This window comes from Pseudophryne corroboree, chromosome 10 (assembly GCF_028390025.1).
Source record: "Pseudophryne corroboree isolate aPseCor3 chromosome 10, aPseCor3.hap2, whole genome shotgun sequence".
In the NCBI taxonomy this organism is placed as follows: Eukaryota; Metazoa; Chordata; class Amphibia; order Anura; family Myobatrachidae; genus Pseudophryne; species Pseudophryne corroboree.
The window spans coordinates 159,492,701-159,516,654 of NC_086453.1; the positions used below are offsets into that span (position 1 = coordinate 159,492,701).

The following is a 23,954-nucleotide window of genomic DNA, read 5'->3' on the forward strand; positions in this document are numbered from 1 at the left end:
TTCGGGTGTTCGTGTTAATCCTGTTGTTGACCAGGACAGTCTGTTACGGTGAGGGTCCCAGAGAGGTCGAGCAAGGATCTGGAATGGGTACTGATGGCGAGGATGGATTTGTAGAATCTCTGGAGCAACACATCACTCGAGCAAAGGCGGGTATCAGAAAGCGCTCTGGTAGTCAGGGAGCTCGGAGGCACTGTGAAGGGTTATTGTCTGAGGAAAATTGCATTTGTAGGAATTGTGAGAACATAGTCGAGGATGGGTGCATCCAGAGATGTCAGTCCAGCCTTAACATCGACATGAACCGTCATCCATTGAGTGATTACCACTCACTAGTGGGTAAGGTCTTAAAACAGACAGAATGCTGGGTGTGCTCACAAGTACCTCAAGGTCAGAGCAAGTCAGGATTAGTACTGCACCCTTTAGCAATAGATGAGGTACTCGAATTGCGGGGTGGGAGACCGGTGGACAAGAAATTCAATATTTCTAGGCCCCCTAGTTTGAAGCTCCACCAGTATCATGTAGATAGATCCTTATTGTGTTTTAATATTTCCAATTACCGAAAACCGGGAAATTGGGAAGTGACGTGGAATAACCAGACAATGACCTTTTCACACAGAGCTGATAGGATACCAATAGAAAAAGGGGGGAACCTGGATTGCACATCCTATTACTGAAGATATCAAGAGGTGCTATCATGCTGAGGCTTCTAATACTATGCTGGGGGAAGAGAGATGCAGATGCACACTCCTAGCACTAAGAACACTAATAATAAAAATAATTTAAATAAACCCTCACAATTAACATGGAGTATAATTGAAGTTCTTAGCACACATTTGCGCAAATATGCGGGCCCATGTACCGCGGCCAGGTGACTTCATCACATGGGTCCCTAACATCCCTAATACTATCACATTCTATAAATTTATACAGGACTTACCTCCATGTTAATTGTGAGGGTTTATTTAAATTATTTTTATTATCAGTGTTCTTAGTGCTAAGAGTGTGCATCTGCATCTCTCTTCCCCCAGGATACCCATAGACTCTGAACTTGTACGCCAAATAGCCAACAGTGGAAGGTATTTTCGGTATAGGTATATTCGTGGAAGCAAGACCATGTGGGTTGGAAAAGTATCGCCAGGCTATTGTGCTCATATCATCCAGCCCGATACTTGTACTGAGCAGATGGGAGAACTAGGGATTGCGACTTTCACGTGGAAAGTTTGTAATATGGTGATGTCATATTCTGTCCACTATGTTCTCCCGGATGATGCCTATTTCATATATGGGAGGAAGGCGTACAAGTGGCTTGCCCCGAGCTCAGAGGGATTGTGTTATATTGGGAGAGTACTTCCAGAGGTCATGACCATAACCCATGATAAGATGAGAGATGTTCACCGCAGTGCTCAGGCTCCTTATACTCATACTCACTATGAACACATCGTCAAGAGACACCTCAAAGATAGGAAAGAGCATGCAGCCTCTGATTTTATCCACAAATCCATCGGGATTCAATTCCTTCTCGCATCAGACATCACCCGTACTGCCAGACTAATTATAAATTATAGGTATATCCATGCGCTAGCGAACTTGATAGATAATATCACTGAGATGTATGACGACACCTTCAGGTATACGGGAATGGAGTTACAAGCTTACAAGAAGGAACTGATCCAGCACAGGATGGTCCTTAATTATATCACGGCCGTGACGGGTAGGTACTGTGTCACTTTGGCAACTCAATATGGTGTGAAGTGCTGCACGTATATTACAAACAGCACTGATGACCCAACTGAGATTATCGATCAAAAGATGGACGATACCTTGCAGTTGAAATGGGAGTTCTGGAGAAGACACAACCTTACCCTGACGGCTGTGGGTAATGAGCTGACCGGCTAGGGCTCATGGTTGAACCCACGAATTTGGTTCTCAGGATTAGGAGAGTGGGCTCAAAATGTTATTATGAATATAGGGAAGTTTCTCCTTTGTATCCTGGGAGTCGTCATAATTATTGGCTTGATATTTAGGTGTGTTCGAATTCTGACGCAGCGAAAGCACGGCACAAAGTTGATGAGTCTAAGGAGCGAGGGCATTGTTATAGCAGCAGATTTAATTTACGACCCATCCATAGAGACAGTGTTATGATAAGGATTGCAAATAAATTCCATGGCCTGTTTCTTTCACCCGTTTTTCTTTTGTCTCTCCCTCTGCCCAGATACACCCATCCGGGTTAGACATCAGCCCTACCCAAGAATGTTTATGTAAATGTTAGATATGTGTCTTATCTTCATCTCTACAACATCCAGTTAAATAGCACACATAGTCGACAGGTGATATCCACATATACTAGCACTCACATATGTTCCCCCTCCATGTATCATCAACTAAATGTGCACCCCATTTGTTGGAACAAGAAGCCGAAAAGAGCTCGGTAGTGTTTGTTGGCCCATTTACAGACCCTTAATACTGGATGAGAAGGATTTAATGTATACTTCGCAATACCTCGAAGCTTATTTAGAACATATACGGCACGATGATACATGCCCCTCAGACACGGATTCATACATACATGCTTTTTACTATCCCACTAGGTCATACATTTCCTACCTACCCCTCTCCCCCGACTATCAAAACTTCTGTAGATATTGTGTAGATATTTTTCTGTTTCGTGATTAGATAGTGGCAGTTATTGGTGACTGCCAAAGGGTGGACTGTCAAAGTCGAAAAATATTGCAGTACACACATCACGTACAAACAACACACAGATGGCCTCCTCGTGTGTACTTGTTCTGCTGTGCGTGCACATATTCGCAATTTGCGTATGGTCGCTCCCATGGTCGTGCGCATCAGCGCGTGGTATGGTATTTACGGTAGAGTTTGTGAACGCATGGAGAGCTATCAAAACACATTACATATTTAATCCAAATAGTGCACAATGTACACATAGCCCCCCTGCACCACTCCAGAAAATAACAACAGTTTAAATGGTTTCAGAACAAAGGGATTTACCTTTACAGAATAGGAGGGGACAGAACAAGGTCATAAGGTGGTGTTTGGTATCCAGCTGTAGGGTATTTTAAGGGTAACATTCGGGTGTTGGTTTGAGGAATATTGCATGTTCCTGCGGATAGTTATGTGCAGAATCAGAATATAGATATGAACTGTATTTACTGTACATTATGTATGCGGCGGGAATCGAGAGGAGACCACCCACAAGAGCAGTTAGAACAGACATCGCCCACCAATTCAAACCGACCTATGACCTCTCCTGTACTGTAAAAGTGCATTCCTGTGTCCAATGGACAAAGGGATTACAGTATCCATTGTATTGCTTTTGGAAGAATTGTATAAATAAAGCCTGCTGCAGCCTGGTCTGACACAAGACTCACAACGTTATCTATTAGATTACGGAGGACCGGACCGTGAAGCGCACGCGAATATACTCACGTATGTACCATTGACTGTAGCCATTATTCTGGTTTATTGTCTTGTATTATATTGTATATATTGTAACCCCCTTTCAGCAATATTACGCTGTGGTGTCGTAACCCAGTGATTTAACTACAAATCGGTGTTGTGTCTTCCTTTCCCCGCTATGGTTTGAAGGTGTATTAGTAACGCATTGCATTGCTGTATAAGGTTTAAAGCGTATTCATTGGGTGTGTACGCGCTGCGGGTGCATTGTACCGTCAGCGCGGCGTTTGTACACAGAGTCTGTACATCGTACGGGACTCTGTACGCTATCAGTGTAAAAAGTACGTTGCGTGTGTACCAAGTATAGCGGCCGCAGCGGCTAAGGTTTAAAGTGTGTTTAGAGAGTATAGAAGGTATAGCTTTTTGTTCCTGTATATAAATCGACATTATCAGATCGCATAGCAATATGCGATCCTATCACCCGAATGTATTATTCTGCACACGCAGGGACAGGGCTCCAAAATGTGCTGTGATGGCTGCTGTGGCTTCTGCGCATGCACGGTCAGCTAAGATCACACTGCACAGTGGCCACTTCCGGGGACTGGGTTGGGGGAACCCTGTGCCCGGCCACAAGTGCGTTGTGTAGCCCATAAGCTACAATGGTCTACCTCCATTTTCAGATGGCAGTAGCTGCGGGGGCTTATTTTGGGAATGCATCGCATTCCAGCTATTGGTAAATCAGGCAGCATCTCATCCTCCATAGAAACCTATTGGGGATGTGGCTGCCAGCGAGAATGGAGCAATTGTAGCAGGTATCTGCAATACCTGCTGCGTCCCTCCTTCTTACATTTGGGGGATACTTAATATTTACAGTTTACCCTCAAATTTTTGGGGCTATAGCTGTAAATATACAATGATAAATGGGCCCCTTACTGCTGCAGCATATGGGAGTGGAAAGTATGGCTTAGATAAACAATGCAAATAGTACAGAATATCAGGGGACTTGTTTAGCCCATCTAAGCCAGTGATCACCATCAGGGAGTACACCGGCATACCAGGCCTGGACTTAAGGGTTGATGGCTGTGTCATCTGGACTGGGCCCCACAAAGTCTGACAGTAGCCCCAGTTTCTGTGCAGAGTCCTGGACACTGACTCCTATCCTGGAATCTTTATTCACCCTGATGAACCACTTAGGAGTCGCTGGGATATCAGAGCCCGCGTCGGCACTCACTGAGAAGTAATGTGACAACATTACTTCCTCCCTTACCCTATCAGCTGCCCGAATGTTCATGCAACAACAGTCATTGGCATTTGCGCAAGCTGGAGCCATGGGGGGGGGGGCAACACCATGCATTTCGCCTCTGGGCATCTGGTATGAACTTACACCTCTGGCATCATTGGCAGGTATCTGCCTGCAATGCATGTTGTTGCTGTTTGTGGAACATTGCTGAGTTGCATTGATTTTGACCGTACTTTTCTTTACCACCATACAGTTCATTCCTCCACTATAGTTTTACTTTATTTAGCTAACAATTTCTGCCATATTTTTATAAAAGATTGTTATTCTGCAGGAGATTGCCACCTACTGTAGCAACAGCTGGTGGGCTTGGGTAACAAGCATCCTGATTCTCTGTTGAAAGGCAGGGGAATTAAATTTTTCCATCACTATCTTGCCAACACTAAAGCTGGGTACATAATAGGCTGACAGATGGGGTGGCTGTCCGGTCTGTGGACCTGTCTGACGATCAGTAAGTGCATACATATTTACCGATCATCTGCCTGATGTGTTATTCCTGATGTCACAACTGGGCGGGCATTTACATGTGCCCACCCAGTTGTGCTGTCAGTCACTGATGGCTTCTCCTGTAAGTGTGTGGGCGGTCTTGGGAGTACACACCTGCTGATGCACCCACAAAATATTGGCAATTCAATTGAGCAGCATGGACGGTGTAATGGTTAGCATTACTGCCTCACAGCACTTGGGTTCAATTCCCACAATGTTCCTAACTGTGTGGAGTTTATAAATTCTCCCAGTGCTTGCATGAGTTTCTTCTGGGTACTCCAGTTTCCTCCCACAGTCCAAAAATATACTAGTTGTGGACACCCCAAGATGGAAAATAGTTGTCAGTATCCCAGCGCCGGTATGATGAGTGCCGGGATCCTGACAGTCGGGATATCGAGTGCCACCCCCAGCGTGAATGTGTGTGCATGTAGATGTGGTAGGGAACATAATTGTAAGCTCCACTGGGGCAGGGACTGATGTGAATGGCCAAATATTCTCTGTACAATGCTGCAGAATATTTGTGTGCTAAATAAATAGCTGTTAATAAAATAATATATCTGTAATACCCCAGAGTTATTTCAAAATTGGGGACCCCCTGTTTTGTTTTAAAAGAGAACTACAGTACTGTCCCCAGGCTCGGACTGACCCACAGGGGTACAGGGGAAACCACTGTTAGGCCCCACTGCCTGGGGGGCCCTCCTCCTCTAGGGATCAGGTTCTAGACTGTGCACTTGAATTATACATTATACATATGTTACCTTATACTGCACAGGTTTATGATGTATTCTCTACAGTACATTGCTGTCATTAATCTGGCACATTATCATGCATGCACTAGAATTAATTAATATATAAATAATCAAGGAGTCCAGAACAGGTACTCTATAACGGTTAGCCAAACCTCTGCGGTGGTTGGCCACACCTTTAATCATGGGACCCTACCACTGCATACCCCCGGTGGGCTCTTAATGCTCCAGTCCGACACTGACTGTCCCTATAGCTAGACAATACAGCCCTATAGCAAAGACAGTGGCTGAACTTTAAGTGACCCTGTCAGCCCCTGACAGGGAGTTTTGACGCCCCTAAACTTGATGTGCTTCCCCCCTGGTCAACAACAGTAAGCCCCCACTGATTGGGTCCCCCTAGTTGCAGGGCAAAAGGTAACATACATAGTATCTGAGGTTGAAAAAAGACAATTGTCCATCGAGTTCAACCTATTTGTGGTCTGCTATGCATGATGATTTGACTAAAGTTTCTGACTGATGCTGCTGTCAGCCGTTACATTTTATCCCTATTTATAGTAACTATAATGCATGACTATGCACCATACCCCTGGATATCCTTATCCATTAGGAATTTATCTAACCCATTCTTAAAGGTGTTGACAGATTCCGCCATTACAACTCCCTCGGGCAGGGAATTCCAAACATGTATTGTCCTTACCGTGAAAAAGCCTTTACGCCGTATTGTGCGGAATCTCCTCTCCTCTAACCTGAGCGAGTGTCCACGAGTCCTCTGTGTTGATCTAACCAAAAACAGGTCCCGCACAAGCTCTGTGTATTGTCCCCTTATATATTTGTAGATGTTGATCATATCCCCTCTTAGTCTCCGCTTTTCCAATGTAAACATGCCTAGTCTTTCAAGCCTTTCCTTGTATTCCATCGTCTCCATGCCCTTAATTAGTTTGGTCGCCCTCCTCTGTACCTTTTCAAGCTCCAGGATATCCTTTTTGTAGTACGGTGCCCAGAATTGTACACAGTATTCAAGGTGTGGCCTCACTAGTGATTTATATAACGGGAGTATAATACTCTCGTCCCTAGCATCAATACCCCGTTTTATGCATGCTGATATCTTATTAGCCTTCTTTGCTGCAGTCCTACTTTGGGTACAACTGCTTAGCTTGCTATCTATGAGGACACCTAAGTCCTTTTCCAGTAAAGAATCCCCTAATTTTACCCCATTTAGTAGGTAGGTGTAATTTATGTTCTTGTTACCACAGTGCATTACCTTACACTTGTCTGTATTGAAGCGCATTCTCCATTTGGCTGCCCATGCTTCTAATTTAACTAAGTCGTTCTGAAGAGACTCGGCATCCTCCTCTGTGTTTATAGCCTTACACAATTTGGTATCATCTGCAAAAATTGACACCAGGTCCAGGGGGTGGATTGTTGCCAGGGCCCCAGGAGCCAGTGACTGGGAAGGAGTGGGGAGGAACAGGAGCACCTGAGCCCTAAAAAAGTGCATGCAGCGCAGGAGATGAGAAGCCCCGAGGAATGGGAGTCAGCCTACCTGGGGAGCCCAGCATGTAGTGTCTGGAACATGTGGAGGTGGATGCCCAGCACCTGAGTGGACCACGGCTGGAAAAGCAGGGCCGCAGCGCCAAAGAGACCGCAGCACCAGTGTCAGGAGAAAGCCGGAGACCCTGCCAGGGCAGAAGAGCTGGCCGCAGCAGTGCCAGGAGGGACGGAACGCGGGGAAGTGCCGCCACTGTCAGCAGAATGGAGTGCTGAGCCAGGGAGACCGCAGTCCGTCCAGCGAAGCCATGGATGACCTTCGTCCCCTGGATCCCAAGTAGCGGCAGCGGGCGCCAGGTGATGGGTGCGCAGGCACCGCGAAGGACGACCCCGGAAAGAGGACCCCAGGTAGCCTGACTGGTGAGTACTGCAACTGTAGAAGAGGACTCTGAGGAGCGAGTACCGCCGAGGATGGGTGAGATACAGCTACAACCCTTCAACTGCAACACTTGTATAAAGTTGTAAAAAAAAAAAAAGGGGGGGGGGGTTGGCTTCCCTCATTCTATTTCCCAGCTTAAAAGGGCTAGAATCAGGGGTAGTTGCACCTGGTGTCCATGCTTTTATAGAAACCTTGCATTCTTATATAGTGTGAGGGGGGTCTACTACGTTATGCTGGCTGTCGGGTTCCCAGCGACCAACATACCGACCGTCTGACATAGGGAGAGGAGGCAGAGCTACTCACTGCCTCTGCCTGGCTTCTCCCTGTCTCCTCCCCCTGTAGAAACTATGACAATTAGTAGAATACTACAAAGAAGATTTATGTAATTTATTAATATCTTGTTTGCATTATTCTGTTAATTGTTATTGTCAGAACCCTGGTTTAGTATGACAGGGAGGCACTGTCTCCCCTGCCTGCACGTCTCTGAGGTCTGCCTCTCTGATCTTAACCGAACCTGGTTTATTTCAGAACACCACACTTAAGGGGGGTACTCACGGAGCGATATTCTAAGCAATTTGACTAGATTGCTTAGAATTTGAGCATTATTGCTCCGTGTGTACCCCCTACAGCGATAGCGATGCGCAGCCCCGCGCATCGCTATTGCTAGATTGGCCTACATGCAGGCCAATCTAGCGGGTCGCTCACTTCACCCGCTGGTGAAATGAGTGCCCCCCCATCTCCCCCTGCATGCTCAGCACAGATTGCTCTGTGCTGAGCGGCGGGAGAGATGTGTGCTGAGCGGTTCGCTCAGCACACATCTCTCCCACATCGGCCCGTCTGTATGGGCCTTTAGTTGTAAGTTCCAGCACCGGATTTGTTGGGCATTACATATTCATCAGTGTTTACCCAGCATAACAGTGAAGCTGCACCTGAACAGCAGGCTAGGTTGTGCATAGGTCACATGCACACTGTCCCTCATTCCGAGTTGTTCGCTCGCTAGCTGCTTTTAGCAGCATTGCACACGCTAGGCCGCCGCCCTCGCTTAGCAGAATTGCGAACGAAAGAGTAGCAGAATTGCAAATAATTCTTAGCAGTTTCTGAGTAGCTCGAGACTTACTCCTACACTGCGATCAGCTCAGCCCGTTTCGTTCCTTGTTTGACGTCACATACACGCCCTGCGTTCGGCCAGCCACTCCCCCGTTTCTCCAGCCACTCCTGCGTTTTATCCTGGCATGCCTGCGTTTTTCCGCACACTCCCAGAAAACTTCAATTTCCGCCCAGAAACACCCACTTCCTGTCAATCACACTCCGATCACTTCAACGATGAAAATTCTTTGTTCGGACATGAGTAAATCTACTAAGTTTTGTGCTAAATGACTTAGCGCATGCGCACTGCGTACCATGCGCATTTTTGCCTTAATCGCTCCGTTGCGAAAATCGGCAACGAGCGAACAACTCGGAATGACCCCCATTGTCAGCTACTGCTCACTGAATCCGATTTGTATTCAGTACTGATGGATGAGGATGCACACTTTTTTCCTCATATATTGTCTAAATGGACATAAAAAAAAACCTTGGCTAAGTTATATCAGTGTCCACCACTCTCTCAAATGAGAAAATGATTTTTCAGAGGGCATGAGAAATCCTTCAGTAATAAAACCTGATGGTCAATTTACCATCAGGTAATCAATGATCTAATCATTCAGGTTTTTCTAAATATTATTGTTAAGTATATTGCCATCAAGGAAAAAACAGGATTTTAATACCTACCGGTAAATCCTTTTCTCCTAGTCCGTAGAGGATGCTGGGGTCCACTTCAGTACCATGGGGTATAGACGGTTCCGCAGGAGCCATGGGCACTTTAATACTTTTTCAGAGTGTGAACTGGCTCCTCCCTCTATGCCCCTCCTCCAGACCACAGTATAGGAACTGTGCCCAGGGAGACGGACAGTTTGAGGAAAGGATTTACTTTTAAGTTAATGGTGAGATTCATACCAGCTCACACTTCAACCATGCCGCACACATGGCGTTCAACAAAATACATGCCAACGGGCATGAACATTACAGCAAACGTGCTGAAAAACATTTAAAACAAATTAACAACTGCAGGTAAAGTACGCACTGTGCTGGGTGCCTAGTATCCTCTACGGACAAGGAGAAAAGGATCTACCGGTAAGTATTAAAATCCTGTTTTCTCATACATCCTAGAGGATGCTGGGGTCCACTTCAGTACCATGGGGTTATACCAAAGCTCCAGTACGGGCGGGAGAGTGCGGATGACCCTGCAGCACCGATGGATCAAACTGTAGGTCCTCATCGGCCAAGGTGTCAAACTTGTAAAACTTAGCAAACGTGTTTGCCCCTGACCAAGTAGCTGCTCGGCAAGGTTGTAATGCCGAGACCCTCCGGGCAGCCGCCCCTTTCTAGTAGAATGGTCAGTCACTGAATTCGGCATCGGCAATCCTGCCGCAGAATGTGCGTGCTGAATTGTACCTCTGATCCAGCGTGCAATAGTCTACTTAGAAGCAGGACACCCAATCTTATTGGGAGCATACAGGACAAACAGAGCCTCTGTTTTCCTAATCCGAGTCGTTCTTGCGACATAGGTTCTCAAAGCCCTGATCACATCCAGAGACTTTGAAGCAGCGAAGGTGTCAGTAGCCACTGGCACTACAATAGGCTGGTTTATATGGAACAAAGAAACCACCTTTGGAAGAAATTGTTGACGAGTTCTCAACTCAGCTCTATCTTCATGGAAATCCAAGGAAGGGCTCTTGTGAGACAAGGCCCCTAACTTAGGCACCTTTCTTGCGGATGCCAAGGCCAACAGCATGACCACTTTCCAAGTGAGAAATTTCAACTCAATCTCCTGGAGAGGTTCAAAGCAATCCGATTGAAAGAATTGCAACACCACGTTAAGATCCCATGGTGCCACAGGAGGCACACATGGAGGTTGGATGTGTAGCACCCCCTTCACGAATGTCTGAATTCCTGGAAGGGAGGCCAATTGTTTCTGAAAGAAAACGGACAAGGCCGAAATTTGGACCTTGATAGAACCCAATCTTAGACCCGCATCCACACCTGCCTGGAGAAAATGGAGAAAACGTCCTAACTGAAACTCTTCCTCTGGAGTCTTCTTGGTTTCACACCAAGACACATATTTTCTCCAAATACGGTGTTAATGTTTAGACGTTACTCCTTTCTTGGCCTGAATAAGAGTGGGAATTACTTCTTTTGGAATACCCTTTCGGGCTAGGATTTGGCGCTCAACAGCCAACAGCCATGCCGTCAAACGTAGCCGCGGTAAGTCTTGATACACGCACGGCCCCTGCTGCAGCAGGTCCTCGCGGAGAGGAAGAGGCCGAGGATCTTCTATGAGCAACTCCTGCAGATCTGGATACCAAGCCCTCCTTGGCCAGTCTGGGACAATGAGGATTGCTCGAACTCCTGTTTGTCTTATTATTTTGAGAACTTTTGGTATCAGTGGAAGTGGAGGGAAGACATACACCGACCGAAACACCCACTGGGTCACCAGTGCGTCCACTGCTATTGCTTGAGGGTCTCTCAACCTGGAACAATATCTCTGAAGCTTCTTGTTGCGACGAGACAATGTCTATTTGAGGAATTCCCCAAAGACCTGTCAACTCTGCGAAGACTTCTTGGTGGAGGCCCCATTCTCCTGGATGGAGATTGTGTCTGCTGAGGAAGTCTGCTTCCCAGTTGTCCACACCCGGAATGAAAATTGCAGACAGAGCTTTTGCATGTCTTTCTGCCCAGCGGAGGATCTTTGACACCTCTGCCATTGCCGCTCTGCTTTTCATTCCGCCCTGACGGTTTATGTATGCGACTGCTGTTACATTGTTTAACTGGATCTGTACGGGTTGATCTTGAAGAAGATGCACCGCTTGTAGAAAGCCGTTATAAATGGCTCTCAACTCCAGAACATTTATAGTGAAGACAAGTTTCTTGACTTGACCATCTTCCTTGGAAGTTTCCCCCTGTGTGACAGCTCCCCAGCCTCGGAGACTTGCATCCGTGGTCACCAGTATCCAGTCCTGAATCCCGAATCTGCGTCCCTCTTGGAGGTGAGAACTGTATAGCCACCACAGGAGCGAAAATCTGGCTTTGGATGACAGGATTATCCTCTGATGCATGTGTAGATGGGATCCGGACCACTTCTCCAATAGGTCCCACTGGAATACTCTGGCATGGAATCGGCCAAACTGTATGGCCTCATAGGCCACTACCATCTTTCGGTACAACCGAATGAATTGCTGAATCAACACTCTTGTTGGTTTCAGGAGTTGTTTAACCATCCTCTGGATTTCCAGAGCCTTTTCTACTGGAAGAAATACCCTCTGTACTTCTCTGTCCAGTATCATCCCCAGAAAGGGCAATCTTGTCGTCAGTTCCAATTGTGACTTTGGAAAATTTATGATCCAACCATGATGTTGAAGAATTGTCAGGGAAAGTGCAATATTCTGCACCAGCTTTTCTCTGGACCTCGCTTTTATCAGGAGATTGTCCAGGTAAGGAATTATATTGACTCCTTGCTGTCGAAGGAGGACCATCATCTCCGCCATTACCTTGGTGAACACCCTCGGAGCCGTGGAAGGTCTGAACGGTAACGTCTGAAATTGGTAATGACAATCCTGCACTGCGAATCTCAGATAAGCTTGATGTGGAGGATAAATGGGAACATGCAAGTAGGCATCTTTTATGTCCACTGACACCATGAATTCCCCCTCCTCCAGACTGGAAATCACTGCCCTCAGAGATTCCATCTTGAACTTGAACCTTTGCAGGTAGAAATTCAGATTTTTCAGGTTTAGGATTGGTCTGACTGAGCCGTCCGGCTTCGGAACTATAAATAGGCTTGAATAAAACCCTTCTCCTTGTTGTGACAAGGGAACCAGGACAATGACTTGACCCTGACACAATTTTTGTATTGCTGCTGCTACTACTTCCCTGTCTGGAAGTGAAGCTGGTAAGGCCGATTTGAAAAATCGGCCTGGGGGTACGTCTTGAAACTCCAGTTTGTAGCCGTGGGACACAATTTGTAAGATCCACGGGTCCAGGCCAGATTGAACCCAGAACTGACTGAAAAGTTTCAGACGTGCCCCCACCGGAGCGGACTCCCGCAAGGGAGCCCCAGCGTCATGCTGAAGATTTGGCAGAAGCAGGGGTTGACTTCTGCTCCTGTGATCCCGGAGACGCTGCAGACTTTTTTCCTTTTCCCCTTCCTCTACCAGCAAAGAAAGGGGAACCTTTGCTCTTTTTATATTTATTGGGCCGAAAGGACTGCATCTGAGAGTGGTGTCTTTTTTGCCGGCGCAGGAGCATAAGGCAAGAATGTCGACTTACCTGCGGTAGCCGCAGAGACTAAAGCATCCAGCCCATCTCCAAACAAGGCCTCACTTTTATACGGGAGAGCCTCCATATTTCTTTTGGAATCTGCGTCAGGATTCCATTGGCGAATCCACAGCGCCCTTCTTGCTGAAATAGCCATGGTAGCAGATTTTGATCCCAAAAGCCCAATATCTTTCATGGCCTCTAGCATATATGTAGCAGCGTCTTTGATATGACCCAACGTTAGGAGAATCTCATCTTTATCTATTGTGTCAATTATCTGATGACAAGTTTTCTGACCATTTTTCAATAGCACTACTCACTCACGCACAGGCAATGGTAGGTCTGAGTAGTGTTCCATTGGCCACATAAATAGATTTTTTTGTAGTCTCTAACTTGTGGTCTGTCGGCTCCTTTAGGGAAGCCGTCCCAGGCGCAGGGAGAATCACCTTTTTTGTTAAATGTGAAAGGGCACTGTCTAAAACTCCCACCTTTTCCTGTCCTCTGTCGGGAAAGGATAAGCTACCTGAATTCTTTTGGAAATCTGGAATTTCTTTTCAGGGTTTACCCAGACTCCCTCAAAGAGAGTGTTCAGCTCATGAGATGGAGGAAAAGTTACGTTAAAAATCACATCTTCAATTGATTTTCTCCAGGTTTCTGCATGAGACTCAGACTCATCCAATCTCTTACTGATATGATTCACATTTATCACATAATTCTTTTACCCATTCAGGCTCGTGGTGTGCCGGCAGCGCCACCACATTACAACTCTTTGTACCTAAAATGGCTCCGTAAGGGGGTGATGGTGTGCTGTGGGTGTGAGTGCATAGCCGCAGCCAGTGTTCAGTACCCTTCAGGAGTTAATGGTGTCCTGTCAGCAAGAAACAGAGCCATGAAACTATTTAGGAAGTTGGTTCCTACTTCTTCCCCCTAAGTCCCACGAAGCAGGAAGACTGTTGCCAGCAGCCTCCCTGAAAATAAAAAACCTAACAAAGTCTTTTTAGTGAAACTCAGTAGGACTTCACTAGAGTGTGACCAGTCTGCCTGGGCACATTTTCTAAACTGAGGTCTGGAGGAGGGGCATAGAGGGAGGAGCCAGTTCACACTCTGAAAAAGTTTTAAAGTGCCCATGGCTCCTGCGGAACCGTCTATACCCCATGGTACTGAAGTGGACCCCAGCATTCTCTAGGACGTATGAGAAAAATAAATAATTACAAATAATATGGCTTTCTCACACGAATGCCTGTTAAGGCAAATCTCTTTTATAATTTCCTGGAATCAGAGGTGGACCTAGCAACAGTTCAGCCATGGATTGCACCAGGGCCCGTCGCAGTGAAGAGGACCACAGCCTCTGTCACACTGAGTCCCACTAACTCATTATATGCCATCTCCAGTGCTGCACCATACACCACCAGTGCCCTACAGTCTGTACAGTAATGCAGCCACTGCCAAAAGGTTATTATTGCGCACAGCCAGTCAGTGGTCAAGTCCTGGCCAGAGAGGGAGGAGGGGCCGATGTTCCCTCTCCTCTCAGCTCAGCTCCTCCCCAAAGACTCAGTAATGCTGTCTAAGCCTAGCCTACCTTCCTATTTTGTGTTACTCCTCTATTGCTGACACGGAGGGACTGGCCAGCTTGGTAGGAGGGGCAGCTCTCTCTGCTCCTCTCCTTTCCTTCTTATATTCTGCTGACCCCACCATGCCCGCCACCTGTACCAAATGTCAATGGGAGGGAATGAGGAACAGCAGATGCACTGGCAGCTATTTCCCTGCGCAGCAGCAGCCCCTTATTGTCCATGCCACTGACGCCAGGCAGGAAAAAAACAACATTAGAGTATTACAAGTGACAAGTGTTGCTCAGCCTCATAGTAACATAGTATCTAAGGTTGAAAAAAGACAATTGTCCATCGAGTTCAACCTATTTGTGGTCTCCTATGCATGATGATTTGACTAAAATTTCTGACTGATGCTGCTGTCAGCCGTTGCATTTTATCCCTATTTATAGTAAATATAATGCATGACTATGCACCATACCCCTGGATATCCTTATCCATTAGGAATTTATCTAACCCATTCTTAAAGGTGTTGACAGATTCCGCCATTACAACTCCCTCGGGCAGGGAATTCCAAACACGTATTGTCCTTACCGTGAAAAAGCCTTTACGCCGTATTGTGCGGAATCTCCTCTCCTCTAACCTGAGCGAGTGTCCACGAGTCCTCTATGTTGATCTAACCAAAAACAGGTCCCGCACAAGCTCTGTGTATTGTCCCCTTATATATTTGTAGATGTTGATCATATCCCCTCTTAGTCTCCGCTTATCCAATGTAAACATGCCTAGTCTTTCAAGCCTTTCCTTGTATTCCATCGTCTCCATGCCCTTAATTAGTTTGGTCGCCCTCCTCTGTACCTTTTCAAGCTCCAGGATATCCTTTTTGTAGTACAGTGCCCAGAATTGTACACAGTATTCAAGGTGTGGCCTCACTAGTGATTTATATAACGGGAGTATAATACTCTCGTCCCTAGCATCAATACCCCGTTTTATGCATGCTAATATCTTATTAGCCTTCTTTGCTGCAGTCCTACTTTGGGTACTACTGCTTAGCTTGCTATCTATGAGGACACCTAAGTCCTTTTCCAGTACAGAATCCCCTAATTTTACCCCATTTAGTAGGTAGGTGTAATTTTTGTTCTTGTTACCACAGTGCATTACCTTACACTTGTCTGTGTTGAAGCGCATTCTCCATTTGACTGCCCATGCTTCTAATTTAACTAAGTCGTTCTGAAGAGACTCGGCATCCTTTGCTTTCCTTTGCTACTAGTTTTTCAGTTTCTACTTTAGCCGCTCTTATTTCCTTTTTGCAAATTTTGTTACATTCCTTATAGTGCTGAAATGACTCTGCTTCCCCGTCAGATTTGTATTTTTTAAATGCTCGCCTTTTCTTGCCCATAAGTTCCTTAATCTTTTTGTTAAGCCACATCGGTTTATGATTTTTATTCCTTTTTTTTGCTACTTCTAGGAATAAATTTGAGTGTATTTTTAGCTAGCAGGAATTTTAGTACCTCCCATTCCTCCGTAGTATTTTTTCCTAAAAACAAGCCTTCCCATTCAATATGCCTGAAAAATACCCTCATCTTTTCAAAATTTGCTTTGCTAAAGTTTAGAGTCCTAGTTGAGCCAGTATAGGGCTGTTTATGAAAACTGATATTGAATGTGACCATATTGTGGTCGCTGTTTCCTATGGGTTCCCCTACTATAATACCTGATACCAAATCCCCATTGTTTGTTAATACCAGGTCTAAGATTGCATTGTACCTAGTAGGTTCCTCAATTATTTGGACTAAGTAGTTATCACTAAGTGTGTTTAAAAACATATTGCCCCTAGCAGTATCACATGAATCGTTTTTCCAGTTTATCTCTGGATAGTTAAAATCTCCCATCACTACTATGTCTCCTACTCCTGCTGCTCTTTCAATTTGCTTTAGTAACAATTCCTCAGCAGATGCGTTGATACCAGGCGTCCTATAACATATACCCAATACTAACTTTTTTATTCCTTTTTCCCCGCATGCAATTTCTACCCATAACGTCTCGACAGTGTCTACAGTCCCCTCCTGAATATCTTCCCGTATATCAGGTTTTAAAAATGGCTTTACGTAAAGACACACCCCTCCACCCTTTTTATTTAGTCTGTCTCTCCTAAACAGTGTATAGCCCTCTAGATTGACTGTCCAATCATGAGATTCATCCCACCAAGTTTCAGTAATGCCTATAATATCATACTGTTTGCTTGCTGCAAGTATTTTAGTTCACCCTTTTTACCAGTAATGCTTCTAGCGTTTACATACATACAACTAAGATAAGTATTTTCCCTTGCGTTAGGGACATCTTTCACCTTATGTAGCAATGATGACCTGTAATCGTCATTGGTTAGTGCTTTGGTAAAATCCCTTTTAGTACCCATGTTAGTAACCTTACCGCCTGCTCTTACCCTCCCCCCAACTTCTCCCCCATTTTGTTTACTACCGCCATCCCCACTATTCTCACTGCATGACCCGTAGTTTCTAGCTAAACCCTCCCCCCAGGCTCCTAGTTTAAAATCTCCTCCAACCTTCTAACCATCCTTCCCCCCAGCACCGCTGCCCCCTCCTCAGTCAGGTGCAATCCGTCACGACAAAAGAGATGGCGCCTGACTGAGAAGTCCGCCCAGTGTTCCAGGAACACAAACCCCTCTTTCCTGCACCAATCTCTAAGCCACACATTTACCTCCCTAATCTCCCTCTGCCTCCCTGGACTAGCGCCTCTCTCTCTCTGTGTCTGTCTCTCTCTCTCTCCAACTCCCCCCTCCTTTCTCTCTCCATCCTCTATCTCCCCCTCCTTCTCCCTCCCCGTTTTTTTCTGCCTGTCTCCCCTCAGTGATCCTTTCCCTTCATGTCCAATTTACCCCCTATACTCCCTGTTACAGTGACATCACATACCCTCTGTCTATCCCCTTCATCTTCTCCTAGTCACCCTTTCCCTCTCCCTATCACCCTCTCCGTTCCTCAATGCCTCTCCCTGTCACCCATTGCTTCTCCCTCTCTCCGTCACTCTTTTCCTGTCCCCCATTGCCTCACCCTTTCACCAACTCACCATCACCCACTGCCTATCCTTGTCAATAACTCCCTTTACCTCTCCCCTGTCACCCACGGCCTTGTGGCATATTGTGAACTTGGGATGGGGTGGAGAAGGGGATTCCAAAGCATAGTTTTGCACTTTGGCCCACCACTCATACGTTCCACCACTGTAGCAGGCAAATACTGCATGTCCTGTCTGTAGCAGATAGAACAGTAATGCCTGTAGCTGGCATTGTACCTCACACAAAATGTAATGTATATTTTCATCACCTATCTGTAGTTTTCATATGAATTATTTCACAATGGTAATGATAAATGCCAGAATCAAGACTGTCCTCAATGGTTTACAATATTTGTTAAATTTAATGAAAACAACTACCACACTTTGAATTGGAATATAATTTATTATGTACAATTACTGCACATGTTTAAGTCATTTTATCTTCACGACCATCACCCCTCCCAGAACACTTATCCTTTTTCAGGTTCAGGTTTCCCCTCCACTGTAATTGTAATGTGTAGAAAGCGCTTGGTTACATTGATGACTGTGTGAATAAACCAGTATAAAGCTCTCCATATTGCTCATGTAGGTAATATAGGTCCTGATTCAGAGATGGATGCAATTCCGATATTTTCACAAACGGCCGATGTTTATCTTCTACGCATGCATCTCACACAGTGCAAGTGCCGTTATGATGTTGCCATGGCGGCTATAGTGTGGATTAGAACGCAGAGTGATTGACAGACAGTGACCATTTGGGGGAGGTAATGGGAGAGTGGTGAAAAAAACACTGGTATGTTGCCATTATTTTGGGAAGAGTAGCATCTAGTGACTGGATATTTGGATGCAGTTCCACTGGTCCCGTTGCTTAGTTGTGATGGACATGTGAATGATGGTACAGTATAACTAATGTTCATCTGATGCTGCGTCTTTGTACGCAAGTGGTCTGATATGAGAAGCTGGCATTGGGCATCTCTGTACCATTTGCATATCTTCTCGAATCCACTGCATATTAAGACGCATCAGCGAAGCAATTAGCGTCCATCTTCGAATCAGGCCCATGGATCCGTAAAGCTCAGACTGCTTTATATACACTCAAAACATATTATAGCTCTTTAATGCTGGAGATATTAGTTTAAGAACTGGAGGAACTAACAGCGCTTTACAGTTTAACAGCTGTCATCTTTGGATAAGGTCTGAAAAGTCCAGAAAGAGCTTTGCCATGATAATACAAAATGCTTGGTGTTCAGTAAAATTGAAACAAACAATTGTTTTGATGAGGACACAATTTACGCCAATGTTACTGTAATGTACAATATGGCCACACAGAAGACTGTAAAAGTAATGCACTTACCATTCTCTGGATAAGGGACGCTGACTTGGACCTTAAATTTCCGGTGGAAAGGTGACAAAAACTACTCGACAGCTTATTAAATGCTTTAATTTTTTTTTTGCCGTCATGTCGGCCCAAGGGACAATGTTGCATGCCATAAACTGACTCACCATTGCCAAGCACACAACAACACACAGAAAAAGTGCCTCATCAATTACACTAATCACAAAGTAAGCCCGAGACTGGAAAATGACAACACCCACCACGATGGCAAAACATACTTTACCCATCCCCCACTGCATGTGATATTTACCCGGACACTGTCCCATGAGAGCTGATGGTGATAGAAGCCCTTATACTTTACATAACAGTAGGACTGCCATGGGGTACAAATTGGTCCCATATATTGCTCCTTGAAAGGGGAGACATATGTAATTAATAATTATTATATTTAATAAATATTTATTTTATACCTCTAAAAATAAATAGGATAAGGAAAGCAATGGTAAGAAGTCATTGGGTATCCTGCCTTGCCTGGAGATGTGTTTATCAATTGTATTGCCCACAATTATATTTCTTTGTCACAAATGCATTTCAGCAACCCACAAAATGTTTACATGTATGTAAATTAGTGTTCAAAAATCAATGATAACATTCACACATACAGTACATGTTATTGCTTACACAATCATACATGTGATAGACATTTGAAAGACATTTGCTTTGTGACAGTTTAGACAAAAAACAAGCAAATCACTGATACCAGAAATGGAATGGGCCCTTTAACATCAAAAACATGTTGGGGTTCTTCGTGGGCAATATACTGTAGGTACTGCCTTTATGAGAAGTGGGGAGGCTTGGCAACACCAGTCACCTCTCGTTAAATTCTTTCTCATTCTCAGTTGGATTTGAGACATTGCTTTTATATTATTTAGACTTCTGTATGTTTTTATTTTCAAGATAAGTCCCTTTCGGAAGCAGTCCCATATAAATAGGGGTCCTTGCCCTGGTCCTGGATAAATTCTTCTTTTTTCTCCCACTCAGCTGGCCAGCCACCATTTGGGAAACTTGTGCTCTTGGTGGCGCCATAACTTCCATAGCCACCATAGCCCTGAGGTTGATCCTCACTCTCGTCAGCAAGCTCATCTTCATGGATGAACCCGCATTTTTCATCTGTAGTTTCCTCTGGTTCCGCCCATGGCTGCTTCTCTCCTGAAGCAAATATGCCATAGAAAATTACCCCACCATAGTGAACGAGGGAAGCGATTAGGAAGACATACTGCCACTCCTCTCGAGTCTATATTGGATATAAATTGACATTGAAGACAGAGAATAAAATGTAGGTTATTTGTATATTCCAGCCATGTGCTGTCTCAATGTATATTATTGTAATTCTGACAATTTAAAATCAAAATTTTGAGACCTTTTGTAAATATCATACTCTTGTTCTTAGTGATGAGCGGATTCGGTTTTACTCGGTTTTACTCGGTTCTCAAAACGGCATCTTATTGGCTATCCAAAACACGTGACATCCGTGAGCCAATAAGATGCCGTTTTGAGAACCGAGTAAAACCGAGTAAAACCGAATCCGCTCATGTTCTTTTAACTATTGTTTATAAACCTTTGTAATCTTTCTTTCGGTCATAAAAAACATGACACTACTGTAAAATGAAAGAATGTAATACGAAAACAATGATGGACAAAAGGAGAATCACGACAATTAAGCGAAGCTATGATGACCAATATGGAGGAAAGCAGTTGTGTTTGGCACATTTAGAAAACGCTGACATGACAAGCATGGTTATTTCCTTTATTAAAATTTACAGTGTTTAACTATGATTCTGGTAGTTTAGGATCCATACCTTGTGCTTTGTCATGGCACCTACAATCAGAGGGCACACCATGCCTGACAGCGTACCCACACCATTGGAAATACCCATGAGAATGCTGGCATATCGAGGTGCGATGTCTAAATGATTCACATTAAATCCTAAAATAGAAGTAGAAGATAAACATTATCATGAATGTTGATGTTTTCAAATAAATACACCAATCCATAATAAAATGAGTCAATCACAATACTGTACAATCTTCCTGAATTTGATCTATGAAATTTTTTTTATTATATCAGACATCTTCTATAGGGTTGTGTTTTTTTTAAGCACCGTTCCTTCGGTGGAGGCAATTTAATTCTCTGCAATGTGCAGTCTTTGTGGTTTATGGAAACGCACCCAACACTGCATGTTTTCCTGTGCACTTCTATGGTGGTAGATTGAAAATGTGTGGTTTCTCCAGCACTTTGGAGCATTATTAAATTGTCTCTGGTATGTTATTTAAAAAAATTACCTTCATATGCTTTTGCGTTTCATCTCTAAAATGTACAGTATATCTCTACTACACTATTGCATTTCATGGCTGAACTCTTTTATGGGACAACAAATACCAATTATAATGAATGTTACTTATATGGGAACATAATTTTATTACATTTCTGTTCACAACATACCACTTATTTGCAATAGCATTTGCTGTGTGATTTAGTTTTGATATGGAGATTGTTGTATTTTCACATATTGTCATAGGCAGGTTTACGTGATGTCTTACCTGATATAGCAAAGCCACTAAATCCTACAGCCAAAACAAGAAAGGAAATAGCCACTCCTCGGGTGTGTGAGTAGCCCACAACTAGAAGGAGCGTTGCCTCCATGCCAAAGCCTTTGAAAAATACATACAAATGTGACTATACAGAGATAACACATAACACTAACATCATCTTTGTTTCTTTTGTGCTGTTTTATGATTGTAGATTTGTATCTACTGTATATTTGTCATAAAAACAAAAAACAAAGACTGCAGGGAAAACTTTAATTTATGCTGTTCTGTATCCACAATACTTCTAATGGTTTATTTGGCTGCCTTTTAAAGGAACCTTGTATTTACACTTCAGTGTTTCAGCACTCTGCTAGTTTAAGTTGCTAAGTATCTTTACTTCTGTTATAGTATATTTCTAAGTCTTTGCACCATGTGGCTGCTGTAGCCAGTCTATAAGGATGGCTATAAATGGTCCCCATTGATGGTTCCATGGGAGTTTTGCATTGATGACAGGACACCACCAAAGGTAAATTAACAGTAGTTTTCACTATTGATGAACTTCCTTGGTTATGCTGCTTGGCAGGCCAAACAGGGTAAGGGCAGGTGCTAAGTCCCATGCCCCCTGTGCGACTAAAAACCCATTGCTTTTCTCTTTGCCATTAATGGTGGAGAAGGATCGATTCTCCTCCATCATTGGCAAAACCATTGAACATCAGTGGCAATTGATCATTGATCGTTAACGTTCAATGGCCTGTGGCTATCTGTGTGGCTATCTTTTATTGAAGTGTCTCCAAAATATATCTATAAGCTTGTTACAGTGACTAAGGGGCCTCATCATTCCTTATTGGTCCATTATACATGCGAGAACCCTAGTTTCTGCACACATTAAGTAATGCGCCCATTCATTGTTGGTATTATGTGGCCGCCCCATATTCAGTAAACTCAGAAAACTGAAAGTGTTCAGAGATTGCTTGTGGGAACTGACACTATGGGGCAAATGTAATAATCCCGGAGAAGTGATAAAGCAGTGATAAGTGAAAGGTGATAACGCAACAGCCAATCATTACGGGTTTGAAAAAATAAGAATTTACTTACCGATAATTCTATTTCTCATAGTCCGTAGTGGATGCTGGGGACTCCGTCAGGACCATGGGGAATAGCGGCTCCGCAGGAGACAGGGCACAAAAAGTAAGCTTTTAGGATCACATGGTGTGTACTGGCTCCTCCCCCTATGACCCTCCTCCAAGCCTCAGTTAGGTACTGTGCCCGGACGAGCGTACACAATAAGGAAGGATCTTGAATCCCGGGTAAGACTCATACCAGCCACACCAATCACACCGTACAACTTGTGATTTGAACCCAGTTAACAGTATGATAACAACGAAGAAGCCTCTGAAAAGATGGCTCACAACAATAATAACCCGATTTTTGTAACAATAACTATGTACAAGTATTGCAGACAATCCGCACTTGGGATGGGCGCCCAGCATCCACTACGGACTATGAGAAATAGAATTATCGGTAAGTAAATTCTTATTTTCTCTAACATCCTAGTGGATGCTGGGGACTCCGTCAGGACCATGGGGATTATACCAAAGCTCCCAAACGGGCGGGAGAGTGCGGATGACTCTGCAGCACCGAATGAGAGAACTCCAGGTCCTCCTTAGCCAGAGTATCAAATTTGTAAAATTTTACAAACGTGTTCTCCCCTGACCACGTAGCTGCTCGGCAAAGTTGTAATGCCGAGACCCCTCTGGCAGCCGCCCAAGATGAGCCCACCTTCCTTGTGGAGTGGGCATTTACAGATTTAGGCTGTGGCAGGCCTGCCACAGAATGTGCAAGTTGGATTGTGCTACAGATCCAACGAGCAATCGTCTGCTTAGACGCAGGAGCACCCATCTTGTTGGGTGCATACAGGATAAACAGCGAGTCAGATTTTCTGACTCCAGCCGTCCTTGAAATATATATTTTCAATGCTCTGACAACGTCCAGCAACTTGGAGTCCTCCAAGTCGCTAGTAGCCGCAGGCACCACAATAGGCTGGTTCAAGTGAAAAGCCGAAACCACCTTAGGCAGAAACTGAGGACTCGTCCGCAGTTCTGCCCTGTCCGAATGGAAAATCAGATATGGGCTTTTGTACGATAAAGCCGCCAACTCTGATACTCTCCTGGCTGAAGCCAGGGCCAGTAGCATGGTTACTTTC

General features: G+C 44.6%; 1 protein-coding gene across 3 annotated transcripts in view; it reads right to left on the reverse strand.

The window, feature by feature from the left end:
• Positions 1-18,209: 18,209 nt before the first annotated feature.
• SLC17A7 (solute carrier family 17 member 7) overlaps positions 18,210-23,954 on the reverse strand; it is a 366,305-nt gene continuing 360,560 nt past the window's right edge. For all 3 annotated transcript variants that reach the window (XM_063942897.1, XM_063942898.1, XM_063942899.1), the window contains exons 10-12: positions 21,764-21,874; positions 21,022-21,149; positions 18,210-20,456 (exon numbers count right to left, since the gene is read on the reverse strand). In XM_063942897.1, the coding sequence (XP_063798967.1) occupies positions 20,115-20,456; positions 21,022-21,149; positions 21,764-21,874 (581 nt within the window). In that variant the 3' untranslated portion in view covers positions 18,210-20,114. The remainder of the gene's footprint in view (positions 20,457-21,021; positions 21,150-21,763; positions 21,875-23,954) is intronic.